Source organism: Oncorhynchus tshawytscha, linkage group LG32 (assembly GCF_018296145.1).
Source record: "Oncorhynchus tshawytscha isolate Ot180627B linkage group LG32, Otsh_v2.0, whole genome shotgun sequence".
Taxonomy (NCBI): domain Eukaryota; kingdom Metazoa; phylum Chordata; class Actinopteri; order Salmoniformes; family Salmonidae; genus Oncorhynchus; species Oncorhynchus tshawytscha.
In genome coordinates this window covers 4,557,098-4,570,454 of record NC_056460.1, presented here as the reverse complement: position 1 = coordinate 4,570,454, position 13,357 = coordinate 4,557,098, and the positions used below count along the sequence as shown (strand labels likewise).

The following is a 13,357-nucleotide window of genomic DNA, read 5'->3' as shown; positions in this document are numbered from 1 at the left end:
GATAGACGGACATACAGATGCACAGACTGAGATGAACATCCAAACAAAAAATGTGTACACTAGACAGGCGAAGGCCTACCCTTTAAACTCCTAGCAGTGGTAATAGACACATTTTAGAATTAATTACTGTTTAGCATACACCATCGTGACCTCCTGTCTCCTTTCCCCTCCCGTCTCTTCCCCTCCTCTCCCCTCTGTGTCTGAAGGGGGCCCAGGAGGGGGATGAACCCAGCAGAGGGGCCTGTCCCATGTCACCGTGCTGGGCAGGAGGGGCCCCAGAGTCCCCCAGTGGCCAGGTGCGCTCCCTCCGGTACCGCCGCATCAACAGCCCAGAGTCAGACCGCATGTCGGCCGCTGATGGGAGGGCCGTCGACGGCTATGGCCAAAGGTGACCACTACAAACCAGCTCTAGTATTAGTTACAGACCTGTACTAGCTTTTAGTATAGTAGTATTTAAGTATAGTAGTTAACCAGGAAGTGCATTATGCTAAAATACATTTAGTATTGTACCTAGCTACATTAGTCTCTTAGGCGTTCCAGGAAAGTCCTTTGGGTTAGGGTCTGTGTAACTGCTATAAGCCTATCTATTATAGCCCTCCACTTTAATACTTAATTCAATACTTAATGTGTGTGTTCTTTTGGTCTTTTGTTGCATCTGTTTGTGCGTGCTTGTGTGTCTATGTGCACTTCTACGTCCTCGTGCTTGTACCTGTGTGTATGTGTACATATCTGTGTGCCACAGTATCAGGTCCCGCATGGACATCCTGGGCTCGCCCTCGCGCCACATGTACTCGTCCCAACCGGCCATGATGCTGTCTGTGGACGACGGCCTGCAGCGCGGGCGGCACGGCGAGGGCTCGGTGGCGTCCGTGGACCAGGAAGCCCACAGCAATGCCTTTATCAGATCGGTGCCGCTAGCAGAGGAGGAAGACTTTGATAGCAAGGAGTGGGTGATCATTGACAAGGAGACAGAGCTGAGGGACTTCCAGCCCACCACGTCGGGCACCACCGATGAGGAGCCTGAGGAGCTGAGGCCCCTGGAGGAGGGAGAGGAGAGGAGGAAGCTGCGTGGAGGAGGTGGGCCTGAAGGTTTTATGTACATTCAATAATGTGAAATTTCAGTCAGTTCAATTTTGTTCTATTCAGTTCTGTTGTATTCAGTTCTGTTCTATTCTGTACAAGTTGTGTTGACGATGATGCTCATCTCTCCTCTGACAATAAAATATTATTTAACGTTTGACTTAATCCGGCAAACACTTTTCACCCTACTGAGCCGAACCAAAGCATTTGTACTGAGCTGACCTGGTTATGCATCCATCACATTTGCTGGAACTGTGCTGAAAAGGACAATATGAAAATTAAATATTCAACCCATCACAGTTTGGTTCCGGTTGGCATGATAGTGTGAAAAGGGTACTAGATTCCTAACCAATCCAAACCACTAACATTGAGTGGCTGCTGCCAACACACTGACACTGACATTGACTCAACTCCAGCCACTTTAATAATGGGAATTGATGGGAAATGATGTAAATATATCACTAGCCACTTTAAACAATGCTACCCTATATAATGTTACTTACCCTACATTATTCATCTCATATGCATACGTATATACTGTACTCTATATCATCGACTGCATCCTTATGTAATACATGTATCACTAGCCACTTTAACTATGCCACTTTGTTTACATACTCATCTCATATGTATATACTGTACTCAATACCATCTACTGTATCTTGCCTATGCTGCTCTGTACCATCACTCATTCATATATCTTTATGTACATATTCTTTATCCCCTTACACTGTGTATAAGACAGTAGTTTTGGAATTGTTAGTTAGATTACTTGTTGGTTATTACTGCATTGTCGGAACTAGAAGCACAAGCATTTCGCTACACTCGCATTAACATCTGCTAACCATGTGTATGTGACAAATAAAATTTGATTTGATTTGAATCCTATGTTTTAGGGGCGGAGATGGTGGTGCGGCCCAAGACGACCCACACAACCAACAGCAGCCGGGGCATGCTCACGCTCACCGAGGAGGAAGCCTCCAGACGAAGTGGGGGAAGCCCCGCCATGTCGCCCTGTCATTCACTCCCGTCAGGCCGTCCTATTGGACCCCAAAGACCGGTAAGAGATCGGGCTGACCTATCGGTGGAGGGAGGCTTCTCTCCTTGCATGTTCATGGTAGTCGGCTCAGAGCTGGGTCGCCTGCTGCACAGTGCGGTTAATCTTTAGATGATATGGATGAGACCCACCTTAGCGGTGGGTGTTGTTGATCTATCCAGATTATGTAAAGATGAGCTGTTTGGTGCCCCCTCTGGTCGGGATGTCCATTAACATGCAGTGCTAAACCTGGGGGTAGGGTTAAGCCAAGGGTTGCAAAATTCCGATAATTTAACCCAAATTACCTGTTTTTCCAGAAATCTCAGTTGGATGATTCACGGATTTCTGTCTTATTTCCTTATGATTCAAGTAATCTTTCTAGAAAACCTGGGAATTTTGCAACCCTACAATTTTTCAAGCCAGTGGGAAGTGAATACCTTGGCGGGGTCGACCATTATTCCTGCAGCCATTTTAGTGTCATTCACACTGTCATTGGTGTGACATATCCTGCCAGTGTAAAGAGAGAAAACGTGCCTTTTTCTGTGTCAGCAGGCACAAATTGTTCCTTTCCATCAGTTTGGTTTTGCCCATGACTTTTGGTTTTAACCATTTTGTAATGCTACGGTATGAATGGGAGACGTGGCTTTGCTAACTGCATATTCCAGCATCAGATCAGGTGTAGCATTACATATAATAATTATTGAACAGTTTATGCTTTTTGGGTGAGATGGTGGCATGAGTAGGGTTGTTTTTGATAGGTGCTTTCCCCCCAATGTATTTCTACAATATTTTCTCAATAGTTTTCTCAATGACTCCACAAGCATTTTCTTATTGTACGGTTCCGGCAAATGCCAGATGGGCTGGTCCATACCACGGGAAGATTCCTGGTCCCAGTACGTCCCTGTATTCGGGTTGACATCCGTTAGGGTTGCACTGCACTTGATGCCCTCGTTATGACACACTGATGAAACAAGATCTATGCATACATGATGACACTTTGTCATTCTGATGAGAATAATGTAACAAACATCCAGATAGCCGTAGGAAAAAGTTTTTTTGTAACAGAAATATCATCTTTGGACATGTTCAGGTGGTGCCACCAAGTTTTGAAACGTTTTCTTCATCAGTGTTATAAATTCCTGACATGAAAACCTTTGGTTGAAAATGTTAAATTAAAACATTTAAACCGTGGGTCTTCCCATCAGGCTAGGGAAACATATCCCACCGCTGCCACCAAATGTGATTAAGCTGACCGTTACCTCATACATAAAAAGATGCACAAAGAAAATATGGGGAATGTTCAAGTCTTTTAGGTGAATTATAGAGGAAATTCAGCAATTTCTTGGAGAACAATTGAAGTTGACAAAATGTTTCTTTTTATTGTTCAAACCAATGTCCCCGTAGCTTCCCTTAGGGTTTCAGTTCTTCAGGGGTCTTCTAGGTGAGAATGTAATGCAATCATACTATTTTGCCCAACAATGATATCTGCATTATATTTCATTTTTGTCACGTTACACTTTCAACTCTGAAATACCGCTTTGTACACAAATATGTGTCAAGAAACAGGCATTTAAGTATGAAACCAAAGACACATCCATGAGCATTTCAAAGAGATTCATAAATGCTTTGTTTTCCAACGCTCAATCACTGATTGGCATATGGCACAAGTGTCAAACGTGCGGCCCAGAGCTCGGATCCTGCCTGCGAGGAGGTCCAATCCGGCCCACGGGTGGTTTGATTCTTTTTTTGAAACAATATAAATGTTTTGTTTTTTTTTGGTGGGGGGGAACAAACTCAATATACTTTAAAATGACTAAAACCAAATCGATACTGTGTAGAAATGATAATGGACCTACATACATAAATGTTCTTGACTGTGTCCAGCTCACTAATAATCACAGAATTTGAAAGCTAGACAATCAGGGAGCATCAAAAAGTCCCAAAATGATGGATAGACTGTTTTGAGTTTGATATCCCTGGTTGAATGAAGGTCATGATGAGTTGATTATTGGAAACAGGTGTTAGTGCTGGGTTGGGGAAAAAACCTGCACATCCAGTATCTCCCTAGAGTTGGAGAACCCTGATTTGCATAAACTATGCATGCTGAAAAGAGTCATACATTGCTTACTATGTGCTACTGTGTATGTCTAATGGGAGGCCCATACACATGGTGTGAGTACAGTAACACTGGTTCTTTATTTTTATTCCCCTGTGCCCAACACTAGAGGGTGCCACAAAACATCCCTCAAAACAACCTAACTCAGAGCAGAGTATGAATACTATACAAAGAAAAGTATATGGACACCCCCTGAAATTAGTGGATTCGGGCTATATCAGCCTGATACGTATGAAATCAAGCACACAGCCATGCAATCTCCATAGAAACATTGGCAGTAGAACGGCCTTACTGAAGAGCTCAGTGGCTTTCAACGTGGCACTGTCATGGGATGCCACCACAAGTCAGTTTGGCAAATTTTTGACCTGCTAGAGCTGCCCCGGTCAACTGTAAGTGCTGTTATTGTGAAGTGGAAACGTCTAGGAGCAACAAAGGCTCAGCTGCAAAGTGGCAGGCCACACAAGCTCACAGAACGGGGCAACCGAGTGCTGACACGTGCAGCGCTTAAAAATCATCTGTCCTCGGTTGCAACACTCACTACCGAGTTCCAAACTGCCTCTGGAAGCAATGTCAGCACAAGACCTGTTTGTCGGGAGCTTCATGAAATGGGTGGCTGAGCAGCCACACACAAGCCTAAGATCACCATGCGCAATGCCACGCATCGCCTGGAGTGGTGTGAAGCTCGCCGCCACTGGACTCTGGAGCAGTGGAAATGCGTTCTCTGGAGTGATTAATCACACTTCATCAAATTGTGTTTCACATACACATGGTTAGCAGATGTTAATGCGAGTTTAGCGAAATGCTTGTGCTTCTAGTTCCAACAGTGCAGTAATATCTAACAAGTAATCTAACAATTCCCTAACAACTACCTAATACACACAAATCTAAAGGGGTGAATGAGAATATGTACATGTCAGTCTATGGATGAGCGATGGCCGAGCGGCATAGGCAAGGTGCAATAGTTGGTATAAAATACAGTATATACATGTGATATGAGTAATGTAAGATATGTAATCATTATTAAAGTGGCAGTATTTAGTGCATTGTATAAAGTGACTAGTAATCCATTTATTAAAGTGGCCAGTGATTGGATCTCAATGTATGCAGCAGCCTCTCTGAGTTAGTGATTGCTGTTTAACAGTCTGATGGCCTTGAGATAGAAGCTGTTTTTCAGTCTCTCGGTCCCAGCTTTGATGCACCTGTACTGACCTCGCCTTCTGGATGGAAGCGGTGTGAACAGGCTCGGGTGGTTGATGTCCTCGATGATCTTTTTTGGCCTTCCTATGACCATCTGGCAGTCCGACGGATGAATCTGGGTTTGGTGGATGCCAGGAGCATGCTACCTGCCGTAAAGCAGAGTGCCAAATGTGAAGGTTGGTGGAGGAGTAATGGTCTGGGGCTGTTTTTCCTGGTTTGGGCTAGTTCCCTTAATTTCAGTGAAGGGAAATCTTAACGCTAAAGTATATAATGACTTTCTAGACAATTCTGTGCTTCCAACTTTGTGGCAACAGTTGGGGGAAGGCCCTTTCCTGTTTTAGCATGACAATACCCCCATGCACAAAGCAAGGTCCATACAGAAATGGTTTGTTGAGATCGGTGTGGAAGAATTTGACTGGCCTGCACAGAGCCCTGACCTCAATCCCATCAAACACCTTTGGGATGAATTGGAACGAGCCAGGCCTAATCGCCCAACATCAGTGCCCAAACTCACTAATGCTCTAGTGGCTGAATGGAAACAAGTCCCTGCAGCAATATTCCAACATCTAGTGGAAAGCTTTCCCAGAAAGAGTGGAGGCTGTTACAGCAGCACCAAATCCATATTTAAGCCCATGATTTTGGAATGAGATGTTCGACGAACAGGTGTATTTATCTATGAGGTTAGGGTGAGCAATAACTTCCAGATCATTTGAAAGGTTTGAATGGAAAACAGGATACAGCTCTATATGAATGAAACAATGGCCCTCACTGATAAAGGACAACAGACAAAAAAAGTCTCTTTATTGGACTATTAACTTGTACCACCTGGTGATGTCACCAGTTAGTTCAAAAATCCCACCCAGCCAAACAAGCTGAAATTTCAGGCAGTATTTTCAAACAGCTTTTACACTTAAAGTGCATTATCATAATTTTCACAGAATTATTACAACCTCATAGTGTGGAAATATTTATAAAACACAGGAAAATCTAGTTTTGGACTGCACTGGCCCCTTTAAGAACATTTAATATATATAGTCAAATCATAGTGTAAGGCAGGTGAGCTGGTTCTACCCTTTTTGGCCATGTTTTGTAGTGGAGAACTGAGTGCGTTGAACATAACACGTCAACCATGTTACCCATAGGTGGACATTTAATCCTGTTACTTTATTTGGCACTTAATAGGCACTTACTATAGTCCTCTTTTTTTACTAAGTTGAACATGTGCTCATCATGACAGAATGTTACAATGAGGTGAAATAAAACTTTCACCAAATTACACTAAAAGGGACTCATTTCATGTAACGACCCAGTTATCACTCATTGGCTCGATTGAGTGTAATTTAAATGGAGTTAATGCACTTTGGAAGAATGACTTTTGAAAAATGTATTTTCATTTTGGAGGTACTTCATTTTGGAGCAAATCCTTGTTCTTTGAAAACCAAAATCAAATTTGTTTTTATAATTTTATTGAACAAAATACACACGCTCAAACTATTTTGAATACAAATACAAAAACTTCACACAACATGCTTTTGTAAGGTTTCCTTTTGTTGAGATCTGGTTGAAGCGAAGTCAGATAATCAGATTACAAGCAGGTAAAGGCATCTTTGTCATGACGACATCAACAACCCTGGGAAAAATGCAGACTATATAGGTTGTTGTTGAACCAACATTAGATTACAACCAGGTGCAAAAAGTAATGTAATCCTTCCTTTATCTTTTCAACCGATTATATTCATTGCAATCTCTTCAATTTGAATAAAAATACATAAACTAGCTCAGATCATATTAAACCTGATTTTAAAGCTCATTTCCTGCAATTCTACACATTTTGCCTGGGGGCAGACAGAAACATTTGCAGTTTTATAGCAAATTTCATGCTATTCTATACATTTTGCCATGAGGCTGAGAGAACATTTCCGGGGGCCCCCAACCAACGTGTTTAATACTTTTTTGGGGGAGGACACCCTGGAGGTTAGGGCCCCAGGGCATGTGCCCTGCATACTCGTTCGGTAATCCAGCCATGGGAAAAGGCACCATCATTTGGTTGTCATCTGGTCAGATGATTTCAACTATTTAATCAGAACACAACTATTTAATCAGAACACAACCTGAGCTCAACCAGTTTTTCCCACTGGCTTAGATTACAATTTAATATTGTTGACCTTGTTGCCCTGCCTAAAAACCTTTTGAACAAAAAAATCTTACATGTTGTTTTTTGAATACACATTACCCAGAATCCATGTACCACTAGGGTCTGTTAGCACTGCAATAATTATAAACCAGTCCGGAAGGTCTCTTGTGTTATGTAGGTCTGCGTACCATTTGATCAAGTTTATATTTTATGTCTATTTAACCTTTTTGTACGATTTTGTAAGAGTCTTTTTCTGACGGTTACAGTATGTCCATGAAATATGTTAAAGAACCTTTTGCTCAGGTGTATGGTAAGAATAAAAACCTGAATACACAAGGACCCTTCAAAACCACAAGGCCAGTTTACCCATTCCCTGTGCCAGTTGTATTTCCTTGTCATGGATTACCGGAAAAGAAAACAAAAATGTTGATTTTACTTACCTCACCAATCACGTTTTACCAGCCTTATTTGTGATTTCACTGCAAGTGCCTAGTGATGCAGGCCTCGCTATCGCAAACATGTCAAGGACCCTCGTTTTATTTGCCCTGCGACCTCTTCCTTGACATAACATGCATTTGCTCAACCTATCACTTAAAAGTACAGTATGTCAAGTTGCACTCACCCAGAGGAGAAAAAGCGAGGGTGCCATGGGAACAACAAGCGAAGAAATAAAGTGGTGTTTTGGGGTAAGCACAGTTTAGGATAGTCCTTACTTCTGTTGTTTTTTTTCTTAATTAGTTTCTGTTCCGAACTCCTCCTTTTTTTGTTGAGCCATATTTATCCCCTTTCCTTCGTTGTGTGTTTGTGTTTCGTGTGCTTGATGAGACCATCTATGTTATTCATTTTGCATTTTCCAATGGTGGTTTTTTCCCCCGACTTTTAGTCAAATTGAGTGTAATGAAATTTGATCGTGTCCAGGCATTTTCCCAGGTTCAATGTGTTTACATACTAGAAGAACATGTGCAGTACTTGTGCGTGTTTTTAATGGCATTGTTAGGGAATGCGTGCTCTGTGCCTCGATTATGAGATAGACAGAAACCTACTCTCATTTGCTTCCAATCTGGCAACCTACTGAACTGTTTTGTAGAATACTGTCTTCTATCATTTGAACATACTGTAACGCCTCTGCTGTAATGGCAACCATAGAGTCTTCCTCTCCCTGTTTCTCTCTGGACTACATCCGAGAGCCCTTACAGCATGCACACAGGGAAGGAGAGATGTATGACAAGATATGTTCCAATACTCCATATGGATCCTTTTTCTTGTCTCCTTCTTTTACCCTCTTATCAGCTGACCTGAAAGGTACTGGATAGTTGAGCTCCCAAGCCTATAACTCTCAACTATCTAATCCTTTTAGAATACTGGTGAGGAAGGGTAAGAAGACAAGGAAATGAAGCCGTTTCATGAGAGTTGGAACGTGAACCATTTACTGGTCTATAGTCTGTTAGCATGACCTTGTTGTCCCTCCCCCTTCCATCCTAATGCCCCTCCTTCTGTTTTCTGATTGGTCTCTTCTGCAGCTGGAGGATGACAGGCACCACCCGAGGCCCAATCAGCTGCGGAGGCTAGCCTCCTACGTCTTCTCATCATCCACGCTGGAGACTGAGCAGTACCCGCACCCCGGAGGGTCCTTCATCCAGCGGAGCCGCTCAGCCGAGAGCAGCCCCGCTCACATGAACTCTTCCACACACCGGCGCCACGCTCCCCTGCAGAGCCCTGGCAGCCCACGGAGCAGGCACTCGGTCCTGAACGTGTCGCGCACGCAAATCCAGCAATTGCTTGCCAAGCTCATGAATAAGAACACAAGCTGAGGGGGGGGGGCACTCTGCATGCCACAATGCATTAGCGTATACTCATTTTCACCCATTATGTACATACACAGGGACATAATCGCAGTTTGAAACCCAAAGAGACCTATTTTGACGGGTTGGTTAGAACACAAACACATGCACGCTTGCGCACACATTATCTTTCAGACACACACAAACATACTGAACTAAAACACAGTTCAAACAACTCACTTTAATTTAACTAACTTTAAAAAAAAAGTGAATAGGAAGAGAAAAGTGCTGATGGCAAAATATTTTTCACTTAATAAACTCTGAAAAAGTCTGCTCCTTGCAAAGTCAGAGTTGCACGTGCAATCTGAGTAAAAAGTGATGAAAGTGTAAACTTGATGTTTCCCCTTTCCCTCTCCATCATTTAATGGTACTGTGCGGAGGAGGAGTCACAAAACTGAGACTGTTAAGAGACTGTTCAACTTCATTGCATTCTTTTTCCATTCATGCTGCAGGCTAAAGGAATTCAGTAATGCTTTCGGTAACACTGTGCTTAAAGGGGCAATCTGTAGATCAAATCAAATTGATTTATAAAGCCCTTCTTACATCAGCTGATATCTCAAAGTGCTGTACAGAAACCCAGCCTAAAACCACAAACAGCACGCAATGCAGGTGTAGAAGCACGTGGCTAGGAAAACTCCCTAGAAAGGCCAGAACCTAGGAAGAAACCTAGAGAAGAACCAGGCTATGATGGGTGGCCAGTCCTCTTCTGATCAAACAATAACAAGGCAGACACCCCACCACTGTTTTGGTAAACAGCTGAGGGATGGGGATGAAGAACTATTCTTGAATTCCTAGACAGAGCTATAGATGCAAGGAATGAAGATCCATGATATCAAACTTGTAGTTTTAGCCATGTTTGGATGCTGTTTAACAATTACATTGTTTACAAACAATGGAGTAAACCAAGCTTATATTTTGGCTTCTGATGGGGTACGACAGTTGAACTGAGCAATTATACGTTTTTTCTTTAAGAATCAATGGGTATATATTAAAATGGATGTACCAATCGCAGTTTGCCTGTGCAGGTATAATGCGTTATGATGAGGTTATAATGCATTATGATGAGGTTATAAGGCATTATGACGAGGTTATAATGCAATGTAAGTCATTATAAAGGCTCATACATGCTTATAACTAGTAATAAAGCTTTATACCTGCAAGCTACAAGTTAAGAGTTACCACACTTTCCTTAAATAATATTTCCTCGTAAGACCTATGTGCACTGTCATGATAATGACATATAGATGTCATAAGCAGTTACTGCCTCTAATGATAGCTGACTTTAAGCAGTCATAACAGAAACTGTGAGTTAGGTACATACTAGCCCAGCTACTTTATCAACGGTGCCGTAACAATGTAGAGTCATAAGTTGTCTTTGTTTATCCCAAGGCGTCAGTTATGTCATGCTCCTGACACTGTTACGAGGGTCTTGTGACAAAGCATTAGAGTTAAATTATTCCCCAGAGAAGGCATGTAATGCACTATAGGTGCTCTGCAGTTTACACACTGATCTTGTGTAGCTTGGTCCCAGATCTGTTTGTGGAGTCTTGCCAACACTTATGATCATTGTCACGTCCGTAACCATAAAAATGACCATAGTTGGCAAGACAGCACAAACAGATGTGGGACCAGGCTAGTTCTTGTGGAGTGTAAACAGAAATATTTCCGCTTCTGTTTGTTTATCGCACAGGGCGCTATATTCTATATGTCTTATCTTGCTTTTGGTGTACTTTATAGAGGTGTTTTTTGTCTGTCGGTTGCTGGCATATCCATGCTTTCTATGCGTTGAAATGCTGGAGCAATGGGCTAGGCAGGCTTTTGAAGGGTGAGGATATTAGGTGTGGGGTTTTGCAATAGGAAAACTCCCTTTCTCTAATATTCAGTGTCATGTTTTTACGACAAGCGTTATCGTGGTTGAGTTCAATGTACTGTGTACATCTACACATCTTAATTTGATCACTCTTTTGTTGCTGAGAATTTAAACGTGTTATGTATTTGAGTTTTTAAAAAGGCTTGTTGCTACAGTAACATGATTCGAACGTTATGATGCAAGAAATGGTGAAACCTCCTTTCATATAACTGTTCTTAATTCAGTTACGTGACATAGCATTTATTAACATGTGCTACAATACATGACAAACTGCTCGTCGACCATCTCATTCCAAAATCATGTGCATTAATATGGAGTTGGTCCCTCCTTTGGTGCTATAACAGCCTCCACTCTTCTGGGAAGGCTTTCCACAAGATGTTGGAACATTGCTGCGGGGACTTGCTTCGATTCAGCCGCAAGAGTATTAGTGAGGTCGGGCACTGATGTTGGGCGATTAGGCCTGGCTCGCAGTCGGCTTTCCAATTCATCCCAAAGGTGATGGGTTTAAGGTCAGGACTCTGTGCAGGCCAGTCAAGTTATTCCACATCAATCTCGACAAACCATTTCTGTAGGGACCTCGCTTTGTGCACAGGGGCATTGTTATGTTGAAACAGGAAATGGCCTTCCCCTAACTGTTGAAAGCACAGAATCGTATAGAATGTCATTGAATGCTGTAGCATTAAGATATCCCTTCACTGGAACTAAGGGGTCTAGCCCGTACCATGAAAAACAGACCCAGGCCATTATTCCTCCTCCACCAAACTGGCATCCTGGCATCCGCCAAACCCAGATTAGTCCGTTGGACTGCCAGATGGTGAAGTGTGATTCATCACTCCACGCGTTTCCACTGCTCCAGAGTCCAATGGCGGCGAGCTTTACACCACTCCAGCCGACGCTTGGCATTGTGCATGGTGATCTTAGGCTTGTGTGCAGCTGCTCGGCCATGGAAACCCATTTCATGAAGCTCCCGATGAACAGGTCTTGTGCTGACGTTGTTTCCAGCTTCAGATCACCCTAGTAGTTATTTCACAGTTGTCTGAAGTTTGTTTGGTCATAATGTGAAATCACGTCGCCGTCTGGAATCGGTAGCAAAGCTGCTATGTGTGAATGTTGACGGAGGAAAACTTGCACGTATAAAGTAATACCCAGAGAGACTGTGGTTTTCCTGCTTGAGATAGAAGTTGTCTCTAACCACAGATCTAGGATAAGATCACCCAACACTGAATCCTATCCTTAACCATAAGGAGGGTAGACCCTGGACCAGTGGGTAGGGTGGACTTCTGCTAAACTAGAGGAGCTGTGATGTCAGGCAGGTATTATGCAAACAGCTGTGTTTTATGAAATGAAATCTGGTTCCAAAGTAGTTCAGGCACTTACAGTTTAAGCTCCATAGAATGGCATCTCTGCCATTGCATTGGCTCAGCTCTTCAACTTTATCATTGTTATAGATAGATAATGCCAGGGTTTGGATTGCACTGGGGGGCTTTATGTTATCTATCTTCTTGCAGAATAGCATAAACCATTCATTCGAATGGCATAACCATTCATTAAAGTAGCCAAAGTTAGCCAAAAATGCCATTGGAATTCTGTGGGTTTTGGTGTGCATTTTTGCAGTGAAGTGAGCTACATACTGTATATCAGGATCGACTGTTGTATGTGACAGTATATTTGTGTAGATAAGTCATCAACATAGCACTTCTTTCTCCATTGTCCGTTGAGTACTGTACCTCACTGTTGCACTTTATAAAGGACTTAACAGGAGAACATGGTCACTATTGGGCCCAGGTAGAAAATATTGATGCAAAAGATGAGAAACGCAATAAATAAGATATGCTAAGGGTGCTTGGGGGAAAAAAATGTTACGCCATTTTGGAGAAACAAGGTTAAGAGGAAAGGAGACCAGGGAGAGTATTGGTTATTTCCACACTCATTTTATGCCACTTTCTCTCCAATGGGAAAACCAATGAGGTAACAGACCCTTAAGTGGGTAGCAGTTATTATGTAAAGGGCATGCATTGTAGATGTAGCCAAGTGAAAAAATGTACAGTATAGAAATGAATTGTATAGAATTACACCTCAGACC

The 13,357-nt window shown here is 42.6% G+C and overlaps 1 protein-coding gene across 1 annotated transcript in view; it reads left to right on the top strand.

Annotated features, from left to right (window-relative positions):
• LOC112230453 (tau-tubulin kinase 1-like) overlaps window positions 1-13,357 on the top strand; it is a 46,301-nt gene that overhangs the window by 25,345 nt on the left and 7,599 nt on the right. The window contains exons 12-14 of the mRNA XM_024396776.2: window positions 207-388; window positions 743-1,077; window positions 1,977-2,140. Of these exons, the coding sequence (XP_024252544.1) occupies window positions 207-388; window positions 743-1,077; window positions 1,977-2,140 (681 nt within the window). The remainder of the gene's footprint in view (window positions 1-206; window positions 389-742; window positions 1,078-1,976; window positions 2,141-13,357) is intronic.